General features: G+C 35.6%; 1 protein-coding gene across 1 annotated transcript in view; it reads right to left on the bottom strand.

The window, feature by feature from the left end:
* Positions 1-297: 297 nt before the first annotated feature.
* Positions 298-23,629, bottom strand: part of UBR2 (ubiquitin protein ligase E3 component n-recognin 2) — a 50,688-nt gene continuing 27,356 nt past the window's right edge. The window contains exons 21-46 of the mRNA XM_031059916.1: positions 23,048-23,100; positions 22,686-22,788; positions 22,103-22,151; positions 21,515-21,669; positions 19,489-19,591; positions 18,694-18,803; positions 18,396-18,476; positions 17,447-17,628; positions 16,579-16,778; positions 15,618-15,711; positions 13,893-14,054; positions 13,460-13,557; positions 13,151-13,223; positions 12,201-12,349; positions 12,056-12,111; positions 11,529-11,625; positions 9,513-9,580; positions 8,858-8,993; positions 8,130-8,220; positions 7,208-7,338; positions 6,433-6,541; positions 6,136-6,192; positions 4,569-4,646; positions 4,125-4,295; positions 3,350-3,451; positions 298-2,562 (exon numbers count right to left, since the gene is read on the bottom strand). Of these exons, the coding sequence (XP_030915776.1) occupies positions 2,421-2,562; positions 3,350-3,451; positions 4,125-4,295; positions 4,569-4,646; positions 6,136-6,192; positions 6,433-6,541; positions 7,208-7,338; positions 8,130-8,220; positions 8,858-8,993; positions 9,513-9,580; positions 11,529-11,625; positions 12,056-12,111; positions 12,201-12,349; positions 13,151-13,223; positions 13,460-13,557; positions 13,893-14,054; positions 15,618-15,711; positions 16,579-16,778; positions 17,447-17,628; positions 18,396-18,476; positions 18,694-18,803; positions 19,489-19,591; positions 21,515-21,669; positions 22,103-22,151; positions 22,686-22,788; positions 23,048-23,100 (2,850 nt within the window). The 3' untranslated portion in view covers positions 298-2,420. The remainder of the gene's footprint in view (positions 2,563-3,349; positions 3,452-4,124; positions 4,296-4,568; positions 4,647-6,135; positions 6,193-6,432; positions 6,542-7,207; positions 7,339-8,129; positions 8,221-8,857; positions 8,994-9,512; positions 9,581-11,528; positions 11,626-12,055; positions 12,112-12,200; positions 12,350-13,150; positions 13,224-13,459; positions 13,558-13,892; positions 14,055-15,617; positions 15,712-16,578; positions 16,779-17,446; positions 17,629-18,395; positions 18,477-18,693; positions 18,804-19,488; positions 19,592-21,514; positions 21,670-22,102; positions 22,152-22,685; positions 22,789-23,047; positions 23,101-23,629) is intronic.

Here is a 23,629-nt window from a genome sequence, read left to right as displayed (position 1 = left end):
CTAATAATATAATCATCTTACACTTATAGCCAGGGAATTGCAGATGTTGCACATCCAGGTATTTCTGTCAGCTTGTGATTAACAAGGGGCACACTTGAAGGAACAAGCTCAGCAAAATTCTAGAAACAACATTTAGAAAGTACTTATTGAACGTTGACATGAAAAGCTCATACTTTATGCCTTCAGCTTTGTTTTGTATTTTGTTATGACAGTTTTGTATCTGGGACTTTTTGTTGGTTTTTTTTCCTTCCCCCACACACATAATATATTCCAGATTGTACACATAATCCATAAATATTAACGTTATAGCCAATTTATTACAGATATTATTTCCCTGATACTGAAACAATGTTATATATAAATATTTCTACATTAATATAAACACATGCAAAACAAATCAGAAAACAGAAGTCTTGAGTAAAGAATGACCAAACTGCAAAAAAAAATCACAAATTGTGTACTTTGCAAGTGTCTGGTTGCAGCATCCAACTCTGATCCCAGAGGAAAAACAAAAAATCCTTCTTGTCAGTATTTTGGTTTGCACAGAGAAATCTGTCAGAATCATTGATTATCTTTTTAATATTATGATTACAGGAAAAGAGCTTTTCAATGCAGTTACACATTATTTAAAATTGTGGCACACAGCTTAAAAAGCAAAGAATAGTAACATCACCAAAAAAGTGGGATTTCTAAGTACCATGCACAGAAAATTGTTGGTATGTCAACTACCTTAAGAAGGGAAGGGCAAAGATAAAGCATCAAATGTCATTTTCCCCTGCAACTTCTCCATGTTTCTTCCTAAAAAGTGATGGCAATATTTTAATGACCCAATCTATGACAGGTAACAGAGACAAAAGCAGTCTGTACTGATGGTAAGAAAAGGAAACCCACATTGGCCAAGTTTCTTTATTTGATACTTCACATCTTCACTCAATACTATTACTGAATGTTTGAAAAACTGTCCTGTACACCATGAATATACAAAATTTATCTGAAGCATTAAATCTGTAAAAATAGGAACAATTCAGTCAGACCAAGTGTAACTGAAGACCTGGCAGACAGTGAAGGGAATTGTTTATCCGGGCTGAGACGCAGTCAGAAATTAAGACTTAACTAAAAGAACCACAGACTATTAAGGGAACAGAACTATGTAAATTAAGATTTTACTAATTTGTCAGAAGATAGGAGAGGGAAAGGTAATGGATTTTATTTTAAATCAGTAAGCATAATGTGATTTTTAGAGACACCTTGGAGGTCTAATTACATACAACTAGAAAACTCACTGCCTTCAGGCACCCTCATATCAAGTGCAAATCTGCGCAGTTATAGAATATATTTATAAAATATACTATATGCAAACATCTTTACAGAGCTTTAAATCAAGCCAAAAAGTAAATATACTTGATGGGACAACAGGAAAAATGATCAAAAATCAAAAATGTGGGCAGTGTGACTGTGGCTCTGCAAAGCCAGAGGAAACCACTCAGGTTATCTGCAACAAAAAGAAGACAGGATTTGCACCTTAAAAGTTGACTGTTAAGAAAAATGAAGAAAATTATCTTCTGTGCTTCTGAAAATTAACATAAAATTAGCTTTCATGACTTTTACATATTCTTGTTATCTTAAAATAACTTCTAAAGTACAATGTCAATCCTTGAATACCAATAACCAATCACGTAATTGAAAGTGAAAGGGTTTCCCAGCTAAATTAAAATTTAAAAAGACATAATTCTAAGAAGTGCAATGCTCTGGAAAAAGCTTTAAATTAAATTATTTTACTTGTAAAGCTAGTGTTAGGTTTTTTTAGTTAGAAAACAACTGGAAGCAAGAAAGCTGCAAGAGTACAAATGACAAAATCCTTTTTAGATACACCACATGAAAGAGTGAATTACCCACTGATGCAGACAGAAACATCCATTTGCTACATTATTTGCTTCCTTACTTCATTCCATTGCATGTACACACAGCATAAGTATTAAAATGCAGAATAATAAATAAACCGGCTCAGATTACTAGCAAGGGGCAAAACACAATCCAGAATTGTGCTCTATCTAGTTTCTGTTTCAGCAGTCTTTTTCTCTTCAGTTCATGTGAAAAATCATAGTCAGACTTCCAAAAAGAGTCGTTCTTTTTTTTATCAGAAACTTAAGTTCATTTGCCCAGGTTCATAACCCAAGACATTTCTGTGAAGGAAGCACAGTGCAAATTATAGGACTAATAAAATTTGCTTACATAGAAAGAAGTTTACTTGATTAATGTTAATTGGTATCTTTATGAAATACATTGTAAAACAAGGATTAAATAACAGGACTGAGTTTGTTGGGGGTTTTTTCCTTAGACTTTTTTCCTCATCCCTCCTTTGAAAAGCTTACTGAATTACAAAAATCTTTAATAAAGTTCCAGTCTTCAGCAGATAATCATTATAAATGCTGCCAATCAATGCCAACTAGAGTCTGATTTGCTTCTTGTGCATGTCCAATTTCCTCTGTAATACTGTGCTGTTGCCAGAGTTTTTGAATCTTTTTAAATCGTTCTTTGCACAGATGTAAGGGATTCCCACGTCTGAAAAGGAGATAACACTTATCAGGAATGATAAAACACTGCAACTAAGCACAAACACTCATGCGTGACATACTAAGTATTAAATAACCCCATAAAATACTACAACATTTAGATAACCCTTTAACATTATTCTGTTATCAGAGCAAATCAATAGGCATTTGGATGAGTAACCTGCAGCACTACCTTGTCTGGTGCCCCTTCCGTACAGCTCAACAGTTCCCTCCAGCCTCTGGGAACCTCAAATCCAACCCACAGAACTCCAAATGCAGGGTTTTAGCAACCTCTCTGGGTTGAACCAGTTCATATTCTCTGATTTTGGCCAGTTTCAGAAATAGCAAGCATTAACAATATCAAGCCCCTAAATTATCCTCATATAGGAAGCAGAGATAGGAGTTACGACAAAGAACTACCACATTGAATAAAAAAATATCATAGTATTTCCACTTGGTATTAAATTAACATAGGTTATAAAATCAAATGCACTAGATACAAATGAAATTTTCAGCCTTAGTTTCTGGTCAACTTCATAGATGCTAGAAAGATTTAACTTTAGGCAGTTTTCAGGACAACTGTTTTTAATTTGGGGAAGATCATCCATGAAATATTTTTGACCTAAACCCACATATTAACATTAAAACATCTGAAGATACTAGTTGCAGCAGCAATGTCAAAAAATAATGTTACCTATATAATTAAAATGAAAAGATAACATTAAAAGTTATTTTTCCTAATTATAGATAGTTCTATAATTCCTGTCTTTAAAAGACACAGTTTTTAAAATATTTACCTGAGTCCCTGGTCTGTCTCTCCATAGTCATCAAGATAAGGAGGAGGATAAAAACAGCCCTTTGTTTTCCCAGCTAAAAATAGCACCTGACATTCTCGTACTCTGGAGAGAAACAGAGACAAGATTTTTAGGTATTGATTTTTAGGTGAATAATGTCTCATACTTTCATAGACACTGCTTTTCCAGTTCTCACCTACTTTCATTCTGTATAATCTGCACGTACAGATTTTCAAAGGCACATTTTTTTTAAACTACATCTCTCATTCTCTTCCTGTTATAACTCCTCAGTAGCAGTTAAAACAATGTCATTTCATGTCTTAATATGTGCAAGCGGTATAAAATACTCAAGAGAACCACACGAAAATAAAACAATTTTACTCCTCATTAATCTTTGCCAAAGTGAAAACAGACATTATATAACCTTTCCCTGTATGCAGGAAGACAACTAAAATGAATTTTTATGTTTTCACCAGCAAGAGCAGCAACAAAATCAAAGTATTTACCTTCATCATTTTGTAATACTTGAGTAGAAATAAATGCACAGGCAAAACAAATTCCCTTGAAAATGAAATCTGAACTTTCTTTGAAATTTTATCTTCAAAGAAGCAACCTCTGAACCATACACCAAAGCACAGGAAGAGGAACACACTTCAGTTTTTAGGCATCCCTGTTGTTAACAAAACACTGCCTGCAATCACATATATAGAACTCTTCATTTAATGACTGTACACACCATCTAACCTAGTAATGAGAGGAGAGGTGTTCAGCTCCTTACCTAAGGAATATGCCCACTCCAGAACCACAGGTGTACGTATGTGCAGTACAGGCTCCAACATCTTCCCCTTCAAGTTCAGTCTGACAGCAGTAACTCTGAGAACACAGCATGGTCCCACACACAAGGCACAATGTTGGGGCTCTGCTTTTGTCACCACCTGATTTCGGACACCTTTCGTTAGGAAAAAAGACAGAAAAAGAAACCCACTGTATGTGTAAACTCTAGATAGTAAAAAGATTCAGAACTACTTTTGAACATTTATACAGTTAACAGCCAAAATTTCTATTTCACTGTTTCACTGAAATACAGGGCAGTTTGGCTGATAAATGCCATGTGCCCTTTATGATTCCATACACAACTTTCTGAGACCTTCAGGTTAAAGGTTTCCCAGTTGATGAAAGGAGCAGCAGACTTTGGGGTGCTCTGTAATTGCACACAACTTACGAGAAATTGGATGCTTGGTTAATGAGGCAGCTGTAGTCGTCCGGAAGGTCTATTAATTTGTTGGATTCTCTTGCATAGCTAGAATAAAGCAATCAAATCAGCGCTCATATTTAAATGAATAATACACAAGCAGCTTCAAACTCATTCATGTTTTCCTCACTCATCTAAACAGCATCTGTGAGTAATTAATTTTTTAAAGTTTCCCTCTTTTCTGCCATTCTTTGAGTAAAATGGTAGCACATAAAAAGACGAACACACAGCATCTCTCAAATAAACCTCCTCCCCTTTTTTTAGTCTTATTTTCTATGAACCTGAGAAAATGCAGAGCTGGAAAGTACATGTCATTTGTATACTTTTAGCAAACCTAATTATGAGGTCACAACAGATTTAAAGAAATATTTTTTCTCTCCTGTATCAGTTTGTTTGTATTTTCTTTTTGTCACTGATATTGTATGGAAAATAGTCTGACTTTCAAGTTGTATCCTGAAGAGAATGAAATATGCATGCTATGTAAAGGACCTGTTTAATATCAAATACTTATATATTTGAAATATAGTTAAAAGGAACAGATACTATACACAAAATTCTAATAATCTTCAATTCTAGAAATAATACAAATTAGACTGTGAAATGCAAATGGAATTTTGTAACAGAAGCAATGTACAAGAACATGCTGAGAGGAAAAAGAAATCATCACTGTCAGGTTAGACATAAGCTTGGGAAGAGCAGGTGAGAATCAGCAAAACGAACACATAGAAAAGATCCCAACAATCACATGTAGCAGGAAATCAATTACACAACCAAAATACTCTTACTGTGTAAGAAATTCTGTTAAATGGTCTGGTTTTCACAGATTGAGTGTTTAATTTCTATTTTTATCACAGCCTTATTGTATGCACAATGTTAAAAGATCGCCTTTATGTATTTAGCACAGGAGATTAAAAAGCAGGGATATGTTTTTAATGACAGCACTGTGAACTTCACATTCATTTCTAATTATTAGGATAATTGTTAACCACTATTTTTCACCCAGCCTTCAGAAAGAACAACACCCTAAATGCTTTTCTACACCCACTAAGTATTAAATGCATTCTGAATTCAAAGTAATTGTGCAGCAAGAACAAATGTATGAAAAGCTGATTTTCTTTTCAGCAATTGACTCAGTGCTGGCTTTACTGAAGGAATTGGATTCTTTAAAAAGACAATTTAAAAAGCTCTTCAATGCATGGTATATTTAAAGAAAGGTTATACACATCTTTTAGCAACATCATATTTTTTGCACCAGAAGGTACAAACTAATAGGAAACATCAGATGAAATTTTATGACAGAACATCACTCTAAATAAAACCCCAATAATAAACTTTGCCTTTAAAATCTGCTCATTAAAGCAATATTTCCTTTTCTTACAATATTAAAAAAAATCACTTCTTCCCTAATATATTTATTATTCAACAAAGCAGAACAGATATTATGTTATTATAAACACCCATTAGAAAAAGTACTTGGAGAAAGCTGCAACATTAAAGTTTTTCTCCCTGTCTCTGCTTAAAATCTTTTTATGTTTACCTGATAGCATGTCTCTTGCCTTCCAGGTATCTTTTTACTTCATTGTTATTGCACCAACTACAAGGAAAAAAAAATTGGCTTTTAACTTCAATAGATGATAGAAATACAAATGAGCAAAAGATCCAAAGTACATCTATTAAAACACCACTACAACCAAAATGGTTTCTCTCAAAACACTTCCTTCATAAACACTGTTCTATGATTCACTCCCATAGGTATTCCTGGGAGAATACTTACACTACTGTCTTGTGCAGGATTCTTTATTATACTAAAACTAAGCACAAAACTACAACTTACCTTTCTATTAACGTGTTCAGAATCTCACTGTTTTCTTGAAAAAGGCAAGTGAGGTTGTTTGGCAAGGAAAGATAGCTACATAAGTGTTCAAACTGGTTTGCTCCATTTACTGAAAAACAAAAATGGTGTAATTCTCACAACTTCATTTTTAAAATGTTTTTTATGACCACCTTCAGATTTACATTCTATCCCTACATATGCCATATGTGGAGGACAGTAAAGAATGTTACCAACATCGATTATCTGGGGTGTAACAGTGAATTTATAATATAAACAGAGATATAATAGTATATACTGGATATAATAATCCATGGTTTGGATTGGAGGGCACCTTAAAGACAATCTCATTCCAACCCCCCTGCCATGGGCAGGGACACCTTTCACTAGACCAGGCTGCCTAAAGTCCCATCCTACCTGGCCTTAATATTAATTATTAGCAGATGCTGATTGAATGAAATCAATGCAAGCAAAAGCAAGTCTCATTTGAAAACAACAATCCATAGGAGCTTTGAAACAATCAAAATTTCATTATTAAGAAGAAGAGAATAAATCTCTATGTTAAGTAATCTAGAATAGCATTTACCTCTATATTAAAAATACATTTTAAAAACAAGTAATTTTTTTTTCCTTTTTCATTATGCTGACATGATGCTACACTGGTAACAAGCCCATATCCATTCAATCAGCTTCTTCAGACAAGAGAGTTCAAATATGATTTATTTTGACCATTAATGTTTATGTCTTGAAAACTGATTTAATACAAAGCAGACAATACCTTGAATTTCTGAGGGTGCTGGGACTCCATTTAAGTAATGAAAAAACAAAGCAGAACATCTCAGGAAAGGCATGATTCCAGCTTTTAGATTCCTCCACAGGTGCCAGCCTGAGGAAATTTCTTTCAAGGCACTTCAGAGAATGAAAGAAAAAAAAGTTTGCTTTTATTTAATCATTTCAGTTTGAGAGCTATATTTAGTAAGTCAGCAGTCACACTGCATACTAAATTACTGACTTCAGCTGAAACAATCACTATGCAAAGTGCTTGTTTCAAAGCAATCTCCAAGAAAAACAACAAACCAGAGATTCATAAAAATGTAACCGAGACAGTAATATAAGGAGAATTCTGCATAAACATTTCAGATCACAGAATGGTTTTGATTGGAAGGGACTTTACAGACCATCTCATTCCAATCCCCCTGCCATGGGCAGGGACACCTTTCATAGACCAGGCTGCTCAAAGCCCCATCCTACCCAGCCTTGAACACTGCCAGGGATAGGGCATAAACAACTTCTCTGGGCAACCTGTGCCAGTGCTTCACCACCCTCACAGGAAACAACTTCTTCCTAATACCTAAATAAAGTTCTTCCTAATACCTAAAACCTACTTCCTTTCCATTCAAAGCCATTCTCATCCTAACTGTACTCAGACACTGCCGATTACAGATTCTGCAAACTGACTAAAAAAAATATTTCCAAACACAATCTTCATGAGCAGCTATCTTCCTGATCACAGGTGAATTTACAGGAATAGTTACTTAAGTGAATCTAGCAGTGCTGGATTAGAAACAAGATGTAAGAGTTGCCAAGTTAAAAGTATCACCTTTGACAGCACTGGTGTATAGAATTCAGTCAGTAGTTAATGCTCAGTTCAGGAGGGAGAAAAATAACATAAAATTCTAGCAAAAAAATCATGATTTTACCTTCCTGTACACTGGCAAAGAAATTTATACAGTGTAAGCACAGCTACTTCCTCTTCACTGTTAGTGTTTTCTTGGTCCATGCCATTCTCTTCTGAAGAAGAAATAAATAATTAACAAATTGTTTCCTATATACATGTTTACACAACAAAAATGTATTTTTTCCAGTTCTGATAAAAATGACAAAACTAAGTGAAGTACTCCATTGAGATAGAATATGAGGTACTGGACAGCAGTTTTCTGCTGCACATCTGATGTGTAAGTTTGTGCTATTGTCAGCTCCAGTGAGGTGCTGGTTCAGCTGTTCAGCTGGTTGGGTTTCTTGACATACTTGCTTGGAGTTCTTTGCTTTTGGCAAACTACACCTTATCCAGCTCCTCTTGCCAGGAGATACATTGATTCCTTACTGTGCTAACTGCATATCATTCATCATCCAATGCCTAAGCCAAGGCTGCAAATAAACACTTCCAGGTACTGCTACAGTAGCTGGAAAGCCAAGATTCATTACTAGCTATGCTCCAAGAAACTCCTGGAGTAGAGCAATAAAGACAACTGACTGAACTTTGAGTCAGAGTACAATTTATCAGTACTCTTTGTGGGCTCAAAGACAGCACCAACAATTCTATTTTGTAACCGTGAAGTGCACACATTTACCAGCAGCACCATAGCTTTTTTCCTAAGTAAAGACTGGAGGAATTGTTTCAATAGAAGTTGAGGCAAAGTAGCATTACCTGTTGATGAGGTAATTAAAATTTGTATTATGTGTGCCATAGTAACAAGATGAAACAGGTGAAGATCTCCAGTGCCAAGACTAACCCCTGAAAAATCCTGACAATGTATGGCAGGGGAAGAGAGCACCAAGCTTACCTGTGAAAGAAAACAAGAAAGTTGGTACATTCCTTCTCCTTTTGAATCTTCTCCTTTTCTCTGCCCATGCTGCAACTACACCCCTTGGAGGCAGCATACTACATAAGGCTAATTTTAAAGCTAATTACACAGACATTATTTAAGAGAACAACAATTATCTATCAGGAGAGTTTTGAGTCTGTTTGTTTTTTGGGTTTATTGTTTTGTTTGGGGGGGGGGGGTTGGTTTTCATTTATTTTGGGGTTTTTAACAGACAAAGAGTATGCATTCTGTCTCATCTTGCCCTTTTTAATTTATAGAAAATAATACTTTTACTCAATACCTTTAATTTAATACTTTTATTAAGAATACTTTCATTAAATTTAAAAAGTCTTCAAAGTGTATTAAGTAGTGAAAAAGTACTAAAAACCTGAACATTTTGAAAGGCTCCTAACCCAGACTAAAGAGAAAGTTTTCGATAGGTTTTATGTAGTGCTTACTGGATCAAAACGTTATTAATATATATTAAGAAATACTTACCAATAAATGAAACATGTCAATATCAAGTATGCAAGGAAGATTCCCATTTTTTTCATTAGGCACCAGTGCTAAGTATTTTGGAGAGAAAAAAAATGTTAATTGAACATCTATACATGAAAACATTTTAGTCTACTTCAGTTAAAAAATGAGAGCCATCTCCTTCATTTACATGCTTAAAGAACTTAAAATACAAATATACCTGTTTCTCCAGAGTCAATTCAAGAACTGTTCAACATTATTGGAAAAGAGTCTTGCCTATTTTATTGTATTAAAACAAAACAATAGTGACTAAACAGGAACACTGATGGTTGTCTCTTGGACAGCTGCTCAAATAAAACTTCTGCAATTTGCTTAGCTTCACAAGACTGCCTGAATGTGCCTCACATAAATCATTTGCCTTACAAACTCAAAAATTCTTCGCTACAGTCTCTTGAATTCATCACTTTAATTGAGGTAGAGCTAGGTGTTGGTCTCTACCTCTCTATAGTATTTACAGTAACCACAAAGTGTTAACCAAAGCACTCCAGCTGACAATAGAAATTCACACACTTAATGAATTCCAAGCACCTTCATTTAAAAGTAAACAGAAATTCAGTGTTTTAAAAAATGCTACAAGATATTTTAAGTAACAATCAAGGAACAGTTGCTTACTTCTTTACTCCAAGCAGTAAAATCTGATTTGTAATAAAGCTGCAGCTCTGGGTATATTTTACAATACAGCTATAAGTATTAAGCTGCCAAGTTTAAAAACACTACTAGATTAAAAAATAGTCTCATCATGACAACTTAAAAATACTTCAGTTGAAGACTGCTGCCTTGCTGGCCAAAAAAATTGAGAGCTGAAGACATGTGACAGTTGGAAGCTATTTCTATTAGCAAACATTTCACCACGACTCAGATTTCAAATGCTTTTCTTTTTGTCAGCATATAGCCACAGAACTCAACCCAAACGTGTGAAAAATTCTGTATCAAAAACATGACCAGACCAAGGAACTTTCAAAACCGAACTTATTTTCAATAAGTCATCTTTATGTATTGTTTACAGAATACAGACAGATCAAAGCTCATAATTTTCATTATCCCAAGCCTGAAAAAATAAAATAGCAGAAACTTTTCCTTCATAAAAACAAAAGCAGTACAGTTGCTTCTGTCAGTTGGAAGGAAGGAGAGCTTTGAAGAAATATTGACTCAAGTTTCCAAGAAAACCCAAAACACTCAGAACACCATATATTGCAAAGTTCCTGTCCAACAGCCAGAAGCATTTTCTTTTCTGCTTCACATAGAAAACAGCTCAACCATCACTGTTACAAACTGATGTCAATTAAGTTTTTCCCCATAAAGCTGCCAACTGTTTGCTGAAGTAGCTGGTTTTCATCTATTAGTAATTTCACTATATCAATGCATTTTAAAAGTTTCTCTGCTCTACTGACTGGAGATATTAAAAGTTATCCCATTTTATAATACCCTTTCAGAACTGTCCTCTCATAGGCAATTACTTCATTAGGCTGAACTTCAGACCTTTCATCTGTATCTACTAATGCTTCAAGCTTGGAACATTTTGGCTGTGCTCATTAAAATTCTCAATTAACATATGACATTACATAGTAAGTCCTGTCTTATCAGAGATCCTACTTTTCAAAGAGAGAGAAGTTTGCAGATGTATTACAGACTTCTGCAAATATCCTTTCCACACTACATTAATTTATTCATGTTTAAAGCTCAAATAGATTATTTTTGTGAAGGACCACATCTCCTTCTTGTTTGGTCTAGGTATCTTTCTCTAATGAAGAATCAACAGAACTCCTCCACAGCAAAATATCCATGCTTCTCTTGGAGCTGCAGTCCAAAAGAATGTCTTTTTTCTTGACACAACACATATAGGTGGAAATAGCAGCTCTTGGTTTATTACTTAATACCACTACATAAAATAATCTTCTTCTAATCAGTACAAACAGTCATTCTGAAAGTACTCATATATATCTTCACAAAAAAAACAGCATAAGGTGTCAAACTTACATGCTAATAGAGTACAAAAGTGACCCTGTACTGCTGAAAGAGATGAAACTGTCCAGTGAGCTGCTGCAAATCTCGTTAACGACGTAAGGCAGTCATCCTGTAAAAGCAAAGAAAAAGAGACACTGCCACAGTTAATGAAGTTCCTCAACATGAAAAAGTCTTCTGACTTAACAGCATTTTTCTCAGGCCTCTCAACTGCAGTGTATGGGGGCAGTTTGATTGTGTAAGTCTATGACAGATACTTATGTTTATGCAAATATGCAAGTTCCTTTTGGCATTCTTATTTTGACTGTTACCACGAGAAACTGCAGCCTCAATAAATTATGTATTTATAAGAAAAAAAGTAACAGTTTTGCTAGATGAGGTTTTAAATAGTTTAATGATCAGACACAGATCAATTAAACAATAGGGTCCAACAAATAAAACTATCCAATAACCATAACTTAAAATGTAGACATTCCTCACTAATGAAGCAGAAGTCCTCTTTTTTCCACCAATTCAGAAAGGAATTGCTACTCGTTCCTTACCTGTCGACAAGGTAAATGACCAAATAATGGCTTATCTTCATCAGCTAAAATTCGTTCTGGAAAATAAAACAACAAAATTTATTGTTGTGAGTTAAACCAAATTCTGAAAATCTCCTATAAAGGTGCCAAATGAACAGATGAGTACCTATAGTCTGTATTGTGTAAGCACAGCTGCCCCAGCACATGATAGGTACACGTGGGTCTTCCTCATTTGGATGAACCTTCAAGCCTACTTTGTAAGTTGCCGTACCAAAAGTTGTCAGCATCTCTTTTATGCTCTCAGAATAAGGGTTCCTGAAACAAAGAAAATAATATTACTAATTCATTCTTTCCTCCACTGGCAGCATAGTACCTCTAATGATAAGCATTCACCCCACAGATGAACAACTGGAGTTTTAAAATTTAAGCGACAGCTCCAATATCCTTCTTTGGTATTCTGCAACCTCATTTTTTTGTGACAGATCCCCAGATGTTCTTTGATTTTTTGTTTAGAACCAATCTCAATTTTAGTGTTAAGAATATACAGTCTTCAAAGACAATAAAGTCAAGGCTAAATTACAAGAAATGTGTGTGACTGAAAGCTAAACTTGTCATCAGCTGGGACAAGAGTCTTGCATTTTGTGTGCAGCTGGCAGACCAAGGTGTGCACCATGTAACAAGTTTTGTTGCCTTCTCTTGAAGTGAAGAGAATGTGCAACCAAATACAAATACACCTTTACAGATGAAATCACATATTAACATTCTCTCCATTTCATAGTCTTCCTTCATGTTGTACATGTTCTGCTGCCTATAATGATGAATTCTTCATCCAGCTACAAGGAGTACAAAAACTTAATCTTCATGCTGTAATTTATATAACTGCAGCATGTTTCTGCACAACAACTTAGCACATTCATGTCTAAAATTCTACTGAATTACTTAGGACTTCTGGGATGGACTGCAATGTCATCATAATAATATTAACTTTTCTAATTAAAAAGAAATTCATATATTTGCCCTCATTATTGAGACCTTCTAGCACAGAAGTTACTCTCTATTCTCATGTTATGATTTAATGATAAATTTTTAATGATTTGTTAATATATAAATACATACTTCAGTTTGAAATCAGGTCTAAATCCTTCAGGTAACTGTAGCTGATCCATTTTTTCTGAATGACCAGAATGGCCTGTACAGACAAAAAGTAATAAATCACTGATTATTCACCCGTATGTAATTTCTACATTACAGAAAGGTGCAGAAGCAGAATCTGAAATTCCATCACCAGAAACTGAAATCCCAAGCTCTTATTGCCACTTACACCATCATTTCTCTACTCTGTTGTGGCAGAACCAAAGTGCTTAGTCTATTCCACGAATATTATAACATTTTCACATACAAATATACAGATTTCCTCAGACTTACTTGCACAGTCTTCATTCCGAAGTAAATGCAGGGCTTTTACTTGCTGAGATACTGTTTTGATCCACTGAGTTAGGTTTGGTTGGCTTGAAAAGTCTAACCTGTCAAAAAAAAAACCCCAAAAGACTGTTAAAACAATCTGTAAGACAGAATTAGTATTTCATAGGCATTCCAACATCATTCATCTGTTTCTCAATGGGCTTTTTCTCTGCTGCCCATGCATTTTTCTACATTCAGTTCTTTTTCTGCAGGTCCTATGCTTTCCTAATATACAATAACAAAGTAAAATCCAAAAACCAAAAGAAGAAGACAGGCAATATGCTTGAGTTTATCAGAACAGAAGACAACAAACATTCAGAAAGGGGCTCTGGGGTGTTGGCTGGTTTGGCATCTTGGTTTTTTACATTTATTGAGGACATTTATAAACCAAACTGACCTGTTAAACAAAACTCTTGGTGGAGGAAGGAGAGGAATAACAGTGTTGCTCAAGCATTCACAAAGTGGGCAAAGGAATTCACCATTTTCTACATCATAACTTGTGTGTACTCGTAATCTTTGTTGTCTTCGCTGCTCTTTTGCTTGGACTGCATCAAAATACCTTTAGAAAAGAGAAGACGCTAGTGGCAAATTATTATTACTTGAACACAGAAACTAAAAAATTCTCAGGAAGACACAGTTTTGCCTTTCCTGAAATACAGGTAAGATTATTATCAGAAGGAAAAATCTCTACCCTCTGACTGATAAAGCATTAGTGCTTTTGGCTACCAAAATCTACCAAAGTGCTGAAGTTCACTGAGCTGTTAAAATCATGGTTAAGTCTGAACTGTACATTTAGGAAAAAAGTGGATGAGGCAGAGAGAAGCTGAAGCATTTTAAAAAACCAAACCAAACCAATAAACAAAAAAACCCAAACAAAACACCACATGCAAACAAAGGCCCCCAAACAAACAAAAGCCACTAAGAAACAAAACAAAACAAAACAAACAAACCAAACAAAAACAAAAACAAACAAACAAACAAAAACATAACCCAAAAAACCCAAAAGCCCCCTGCAAACCAAACCAAAAAACCCAACTCGTTTTTACATAATTTTTTTTAGGAAGATGCAATGAGCATTATCCATGGGTGTTTTCTATTACAGGTCACAACCAAAAAGGCAGCAGCCAAAAAAAATCTGTTGGCTAAAGCCTCTATGGAAAAGGAACTGCATTCACTGGTTTGCTAAATGTAACTGCTATTCCAGAAGCCTCTGATGTGGTTTAAAGCATACCCAGTGATGACCCCAAAATGATCTGAATAGAGGCACCTAAGGGCATTTCCAGGAGGTTATGGCGACCACAAAGGACTGTACATGAGCTACACAAGAAGATTAAAAACCTATCTTCAGTGAGCAGTGACATCAAAGACCACAAATGAAACCTGTGTGTGGTAATAGCCACAGAATCTCTTGGAGCTCCTAACACTCTTCATACACAAGGCAGGATCTGAAATTAGGCACTTCAGAAGCCATGCCAAGGAGCAAAGCAGGGCCTAATCACAGTCAGAGGCATCAATGGTTCGAATTTGTCACATGGCATTAGCACCACACAGCACTAAGCATGTTTATATGCCTCCAAAAATCAAAGAATAAAAAATAATTGCAAAAGGCTATATTAAAATGCTAGGAAACAAAGGATAAAATTGAGCTTATGTTGAAGATGAACTTGAACTAGGTCATCAATGTTTCTACTTCAAATTAAATCCATTGGAGGAATTCAGAGTGCAAGGAATGCACTGTCATTTAAAACCTCAGCAGAGAGCAGAAGAAGCAGCAAAAACATGTCTAGCAGTGAACTGCAAAAAAAACCCCCAAAAAATCTGAGTTCCAGGTATATGTGCACCACAGAGAATTATGCATCAGGATAAACAAGGAAAGGCAATGAAAGCTGCCATGTATGGCTTTGGACTCTTTTTTATCAAGATGACAGTAAATGAAAATTATTTTGAGTATGTTTACAGTATTTGATTTCTACTCCTTTTTATCCAACAGAAAGCTGTTTTAATCACTTCCTGAAATTCCTTTTCAAGTTTACTACATGGTAGGAATTTTGCCATTAAAATTAGTGCCACTGGCAAACTGATAACATAACATGTTATTTGAACTAAAAATATAGCCTTTTACCTTTGCCAACAATGAGCATGCATAATATGTCCACAGCTACCCGTGTGTGTTCCACAGGACAGATCTGGGTGCATGAATAAGGGGTCATACTTTTCTGTATTTAAAAGAAAGAAAAAAACGAACCACTTTGAAATAAACATTTATCAAAAGACTTGATGGCAGATTAATGTTGCCACCTTTGCACTATTATTTAACTTTATCACCGAAGTGTAGTTCATGTGAATAAGCATAAAACACATTAGTAATCCATAACAGCCTAAACTGTTTAAATTATTTATAAGTATCACTTTACTTTGGTTTGGGTGTATGTACTCTACGTAAAGGCTTCAAACCAAGCTTTCAGAGCTGTTGGGCCCTGGTACAAGTCCCCAGGATCAACCTGCAGTGTTGGTGGTTCAGCACCATCAAACAATGAGTTCAAGGACATTGATCTTCAGAGTGAGAGGGCAAAACAATTCATTGCAAAGATTTCTATCTGTTTACACACACAGAACCCAGAGAAACCTTTGTAACAATGCCCTTGCTCACCTATCTGTTTCACAAAGTACCTAAAGCCAAGATTTTTTTATTATCACTAAGAGGCATTTCAGATGATATAACTGAGAGGAAGAAAATGTACATCTTCTGCTTTTAAAGCACCGCATTAACACCTCCTCTCTCAGATGTTACAGGCATGGCTTAAGAACAAACACTTCTGATTTTCAGGGTTTTTTCAACAGTTATAAATAATTTGTCACAAATGAATGGCAGAACACTGAGCTCATGCCTCACAGTGATTTACATTATTCAGCACACACATTTCTACCTCGCCAAAAATATGGGAGTTTTGCCACTGATTACAATGAAGCCGTTCACAAACAGTTAATGTAAGAAGACTGTCACTGTCTCAGATGAAAAAATGTTGTTGTCACAGTAACCCCAACACTCTTTAATATTTAAGATTACTACAAACAGTACTTACCAGGGTCTGGAGTACTTTTGTTTCTATTTTTAGACAACACAGTTGATCGTTGAATAAATGCTGCCAAGACCATAGCCCTGCTATCCACTTTAACTTCTTGCTCCTCCTGGCACAATATACACATAACAACCTGTCTGGGTTCAGCTACTCTGGTTTGCTCTGGACCCAAGGCTGTGAGTTTTGCATCCGAAATTACAGGGCTAGAATATTTAAAGAATATTAGTGAGCAAATTATTTGAAAAACATTATAATTCAGATCATGATTTATGTGTGCTTAGTGAGTTTCTTAAATTTATGATAAATGCTCCCTGACAAAAAACAGCTTTGGCATTTATATAACAATTCCTATGTGCCCGGAAGTAGCATGTATTTTCTAGAAAAAATTCAAAACCCTCCCAATAGCATAATCCACTCCAGTTTAACACAGAAACTGAATCTGGAGCCCTCCATCATCACCATTCCTTAAGTGTCTGATATGAATTTTGAAAACACTCTCCACTTCCCCACAAAATCATTAGCATTCTCTAATTTGTATTTCCAACTACCAAACAGATTTTCTTCCAGATCTTCAACAGACACATAATCAACTATTTCCAATTTACTATGCTTAATAGCATAGTCTCTTCAGCATTATTAATAATTTATTGGGTGATTTTGTACAAAAAGCTATTTGCCTGTTTATATTTATCCCACAATTCTGACAGAGAGGGGGAGGGAAGCGTTCCATTTACTGTTGTTTTTTTGTCTCAGAAACTAATGAATATTTTTCCATCAAGATCCAAAAAAAAAAAGAGCTTTTTGAAGCAATAACAATAGGACAATCTGATGTAAACATTAATGAGAAAACATTTAAACAAGATGCCTTTACCTATTTTCATGGGCTCCGGAGGTTGAAGTATCCAGCTCCTCCAGAGTTTGCTGAAAGAGTTCTTTGTTTTCATTAATGAAGTGCCGTTGCATCTCAGACATCTGGGCCATGATCTTCTCCCTGCGCAGTCTGGCAATCTCAGCTTTTCGCTTCCTCTCCGCTTTGTCTTTATCACGTGAACTCTGAAATTGTATTGTTCACTTAGTCATTTCTGAAGCCTTGTTACAACAGATTATTTATTTTAGCTACTGCCACATGTAACTTCTGCTGACCTCAAAACAAAGAAAATCTCATAAAAGACAAAAGAAAAGTCTACCAGAGTTATTTTGTGCCCTCTTTTCTTTAGCTTGTGTTCAATGCCAGGGAGAACTGCAGATCTAGAAGGGGAACCTCTTCCCCTCAAACTTTAACTGCATTTTGTATTCCTCTTCCCTTTAAGCACTCCTAGGACAGAAGGGTAAGAGAGTGACATGTCTCATCTCTGGCGCTGCTCTCCCTCCCCAGCAGCTGCATTCCTCAATGGAGCCCTACAGTGTTCCAAGGTCTGTGTGCAGTACCTAGAATGTCATGTCCACCTACACACATCAGCAGAGCTTCTCTGGAATGACCTGCATGGTAAAAATATATGGACAACCATTTCTTTTAGCAACTTTCCATGGAGTCTGAAATTATGGGAGCAGCAGAAACATTTAATGCTGTGACTGTACTGCACACAATTCTATGGAGTAGAATTGTAAAAGATGTGGAGGATGACAATATAAGAAACACAGCTTTGGGACCTTACCAATAGGTTCTTCAAACAAATGAGTTTGATCTATAAAATGTGAGACAGATTTTCAGAAGTCACTGATGTTTCCCATGTTTGATTTAGAGCTACAATTAGAAATATAGTCCTTTGCTAGTCACCACCCAGACCTGTTCCAGATCAGCTCTTACGGATTGCTTTTACCTCCTCCATAATATTTCCTTCTGTCTCAACCACGGGACTTGAAGAAGAGCTTTCTCTTAGCTTTTTAATAGTATTAAAGGTCTGTAAGAAAAAAAAAAACTTTAATTTGTTTGGGTCATGAGAATACAACTATATATACTATAATCCTGACTATACAATGTGCAGTATTGGAATCCATAAGAGCAAAACTAGGTACAACAAATACACATGGAAAATAAGGAAATCATCCCAATGTAATTAGGAAAGTTTCAAAAAGCTAATTTCCATGATTTTCAGAGGTAATATAAAATACATTTACCTTCAATATCCATCTGATCATGTCCTTGTGCACTTCCAGATGAGGTGCATTTTGCAGTGTTTCTAGCATAGCTAGTATGCTAGGGGAGTTATTGGGTGCTTCTCCTGGTTCTGAGAGAAAAATTACGACGAGAATTGATTATACCATTACTGGCAAATTAATCACTCACTAACATTAAAAACAAGAAACCCCAGTGCTTGTTCAGCAACTGAAGAATTCCTTCAACAAAGACACAATAGGTAATTTTTAGTTCTCCCCCACTGCAAACCTTTTCATTAATAACTTCTAAATCCTGAAAAGTTTTGCTCACTGACTGTATTTTCTTACAAAAGAAATGCACTGTATGTGCTTCCTGGCTGTTTTCATTTTGGGAACCTCCAATATTTTATTTCCCACTACTTTAAATGCAACTTTCATGTGTTAGCAAAACCAGAGGCATTAGTCAGATGATACAAAGGAGTGACAAGATTAAAAGACTATTTAAGAATGCAACTATGATTTCTGCAATTGCATCTGATCACGTGCAGCAATCTTTACTGAGATGTCAAAGACATTAAGAATCAGATCAAGAGGGAATTATTCAAATTCTGGATTTCTCCTCTAGAAAATGCCTTTAGTATTGCACCATCACAGAATCTACACAAGTAAAGCATTTATCTATAGTCAACTTGATAACATTTTGATGCATAGACAAATATATTCTTCTGGTAAATACAGTTTCAAAAGAATAAAATATGAGATCCTGGCATTTTCAGTTATTTCAAATTTGCTGTACATTTGAAAAGAAAGGCATACTTGATATTTTCTGAGTGAAGGTAAATGTTACAACATTCTCCTCACTGAGATTCTCCAGGTGTTGTTTTTCTTCTTGTAGTGCCATTCCAATCAAATGCAAAACCTATGTAAAAATTACAAATTTTAGTTCTTTTCTTACATAATTCATATAATCTTGTTACATAGTTTAAGTAATTCATTAAGGAACAGGAAAGTCATACAATACAATTATATATTATGAATATATTTGAAGTTATTTCTGTATACAGAATTCCAAAGCTACATTACACAGGAGCAACAGTGTTTGTTTGAAACCATATAAAATCCATATTAAATACTTACCTCTTTCTGTTTGCTGTCCTGACCAGTGAGTGAGAAGTCAGTACCTCTCATCTTTCTCCCTACCCCCTGCATGTTACTATTACAAGTCTCTGGACAGAACAAGCACAAAGCAGACTTTAAGTCCTTTTTATACACAAAGTTTAGTGACAAAAAATTAAAATTTGTAAGTTAAATTTGTTCTCTCTAGAAACACATTTTAAAATAATGTTAATTTTCAGGTCAGTGAAGAGCTGTAATCTCCTTGAACTTAAAAAATGTAATTACTCTATTTAGGACTATGATAGTCTGAATGGCATTTTGAAGCTGAGATACTTCATTCTTGGTGGCAAACTCTGTCATGCTGCATCTGCCATTTCACAACCCTATACAAATTGGCAGGATGCTCCAGACCCAAAGGTTTACTGATGCCTGGAATCAACACTGACACCCATGTAAACGAAGGATAATCACCAGAAAATTTGTAACACAACTAGTATGCAACAGGCCATGTATCTACAGAAAAAGTGGCAAAACCTGTTGAGAGTCTTGAAGTTTTTTTTAGTTTGTTTTAATAAACAACAGTTAATTTCTCCTCAGTCAGTCACATCTATTTAACAAGATCTCACTAGGTATGGGCCACCTCTTGCAGTTATCTCATATGCACCTTTGCAAGCGATTCCAAGACAAAAGTGGTCAACTTGGGAAAGTTGCAGTACTACTGCATGGCACCATCACAGAGAAATGCCAAAAGTCTCTGAGCAAGTGACAGGTCCCTAATGAATTTCACAGTTTTGAGAATGGCTGAATTTTAGTTCAGTCAAAAAAAAAACCCTAACCAACTTATTTTACTCAAAGTAACTCCAAAACCTAACATTCTTACATCACCTAAATGTACCTACATTGTTGTGATTTATAATACTAATATATCTTTCCATTTTCACCTTGTTTTGTGTTATACATAACTGCTTATGTTAATTTAAACTTAGCTGTAAAAGGTAATATACACTCAGTAAGACTGGATGTCAAAAAATTAATACTCAGTTTCAAAACTGGGGTTTCATTGCAAAATGTTATTTAAAAATGCATCAATATTTTTAACAAGTTTGGATTTGGACCTTAAACCAACAACTCTGCCCAATATAAACAGCCCCTGGATGGCAGTTTACTACTCATCTCTGCACATCTCAGAAAATGGTGATCATGACACCAAAATCTGCAATAACTATCCAGGTTTCTAAAGAACATTATAAATTGCAAGGAACAAACAGCTCAGTAAAGTTTTCAAAAGCAGATACATTTTCAAGTCAGAAAATTTTTTTGTGCACTTTCATGGTTTTTTCCTAAAGTGATTTTGCCTAAATGGAAAATAAGCAAAGGAGCATCAAGAAAAAAATCAATGGCTGCTTAATACGCAACAACTCAGATTAATGGGTTCTCTACCACAAAAAACATTACTGCCCCTGATTCAAGCAGAATTCTTCCCTCTCATGTGCATCCCATTAGAAATTTACCTGGGTCTTCCATTCACTTAAAAAATAAATTGCATCAAGAGGCAGAGGGGTTTCCCTAGTTTTGCATATCAGGAAATACCACTTATTTCTCATTCATAGTATTCTGTATATTTCAGACATCAAGTAAACAACTCAACTCTATAAAATCATGTCAAAACACTCTAATGACCATTCCTCCATTAGCATAAGCATTAGTTTAAATAAAAAACCCATACCCTTTGCAGCATGGACTCTGACCAGGCATAGCCATTGTGCTCCACTGCCCACTGCAGTATAGTTCCCATAATGCAGAGCATGACATCAGACTGCAGGATGTTCACCAGGCTGGCAAAAAGTGGGCAGAAAGGAGGAAGAGCTGGTGGTGGAAGTGCTGAAAGGGAAATTGGTGTGTTTGACATTTCTCACGTGTTGAAATTTGCAACACCCAATTAAAATGTCTGATTTAACCGAGCAACCCATGGCACAGTGGTGGAACCAGATGACCTTTATGCTTTCTTTCAACCCAAACCCTTCCATGGTCCTAAGGCAGAACACAGCTCTTTGATAAACAGTGCTACCAATACAAGCTGCACCATTCAGCATGGCTTGTAACAGAACAGTCAAAGGAATAAGCTCTTCAGAAGGCTGGTTCCATGATAAATCAGATCCCTGACTATAGCCAGGGAGATATAAGGGAAATTCCTTCATTTCTAAACAACTTCTACTCTAGCCCTGAATAGGCTGTTAGTTGGTATAAATGTCAGGGCAATACACAGCTTGATATGTGATTCCCTCTTCTCCCATCTCCTCTCAAAAATAAATACCTGTATCTTCTCTGTTCTGTCTTCTCAGCTTTCTCTGTGCTTCCTCTGCCTGAAATAGAAGAACATTGCCAGCATTACTCAAAATCTGTACCAATACAAAACCAATAAAAAAAAGCATTCATGCTTTACTACATTGTTACTGTTTTTTCCTAGCCTTAAATAAACATGAAAGCCTTCATATCTTTGCAGTTTGTCTTATGTTCTACTTGTAAAGTAGGGCATGCAACTTCAAAATCATCTTTCCTCTAGAGCCAGCCTGGATTCTTTTCCTAGCATAAAACTGTAAGGCAAGTTCGAGCTAAAATGGCAATTTCCATAAAGGTAAGGGAAAATACAGATTGTTTTAAATACTTTCAGTAAAATAAGATGCAAGGGAACCCATAGACAAGCTCCTGAATGCCCACTGATTTCAACAGCTCTGTATAGGGCATAGGATCCAGTGGCACAGAAATCACTGGAAAATCTTGGGAAAATCCTCTAATATCCAGCTGGTAATACTTCTTCACAGAAGTAAGCTTTGGAAAAAGACAAACAAAAAAAAAAAGACAGAAAATAAGCCCCAGGAAGTTAAACTACTAGTTACCTTTGATTGCTCTGCCCTTGAAAAGTGATAGAAATACAGATTGAAGTTCTTGGCACATTCTGGTTTCAATTCATACAGCCCTCTGCCTGTTAATCCAGGTTTCCTACAAAAAAAAATGAAGCAAACAAAACGCTTTATGTCCACTGGTTCTTAACATCTGAGAATAAATCGTTAACTAGAACAGCTAACAAACACTGCCTAACAGGCACTGTAGAAATTAAGTAACAGTATTAAGAATTCTGCACATGATTAAAGCCATGGGAAATCACCATGACTCAGCCTTCTTTGTTTCATTCTCTCATTTTCACTAATTGAGACATTCCATTTCTAAAGCTGAATCATTAGAATAATGGGAAACGTACTTGAAACATGCCACTTCTTCGATCACACTTTCCATCCCTGTCTCTCTGTTCTCCTACATGGAGTGAAAAGGCAAGACAGAGTGTTACTGGAGTTCTTGGAATAAACACATTCAATTATACAATACCAGAGAAAGCATGCAAAATGAATGTAGTACAAAGTCATTTTACTGGCACGCAAGAGAACACTGAACCACATAACATGAAAATACATTCAGGAACACCATCTCTGCAAAAGGTTCTTTGAAAAAGTCATGCCATTCTAAGTGGTGCATTTGTACTGCTTTTCCCTGTCATAATGAACTCGGATGTAACAGTAGCGGAAAAAAACTCTTAAGTTAGCTTGCTCAGCACAATATACAGCCAGCATTTCTGATTTCTAGGCCTTTAAATTGAAATAAATACTGAATAGCTAAAAAGACTAGTTACTGAAAAATGCTGAAACAACCACAAAAGGCAGCATGAGACATCAGCTCAAATATGTAACAATACTTCACACACAATTTTCTTTCAATATTTCCATCCCCTTCCACCAATGCATATTTCATTGCAGTTACCAGGCCAGGGAAAAAGTATTTAGGACTG

This window comes from Geospiza fortis, unplaced genomic scaffold, assembly GCF_000277835.1.
Source record: "Geospiza fortis unplaced genomic scaffold, GeoFor_1.0 scaffold41, whole genome shotgun sequence".
NCBI lineage: Eukaryota > Metazoa > Chordata > Aves > Passeriformes > Thraupidae > Geospiza > Geospiza fortis.
Note: the sequence above shows the minus strand (reverse complement) of the source record. Positions and strands in the feature narration are given on the sequence as shown.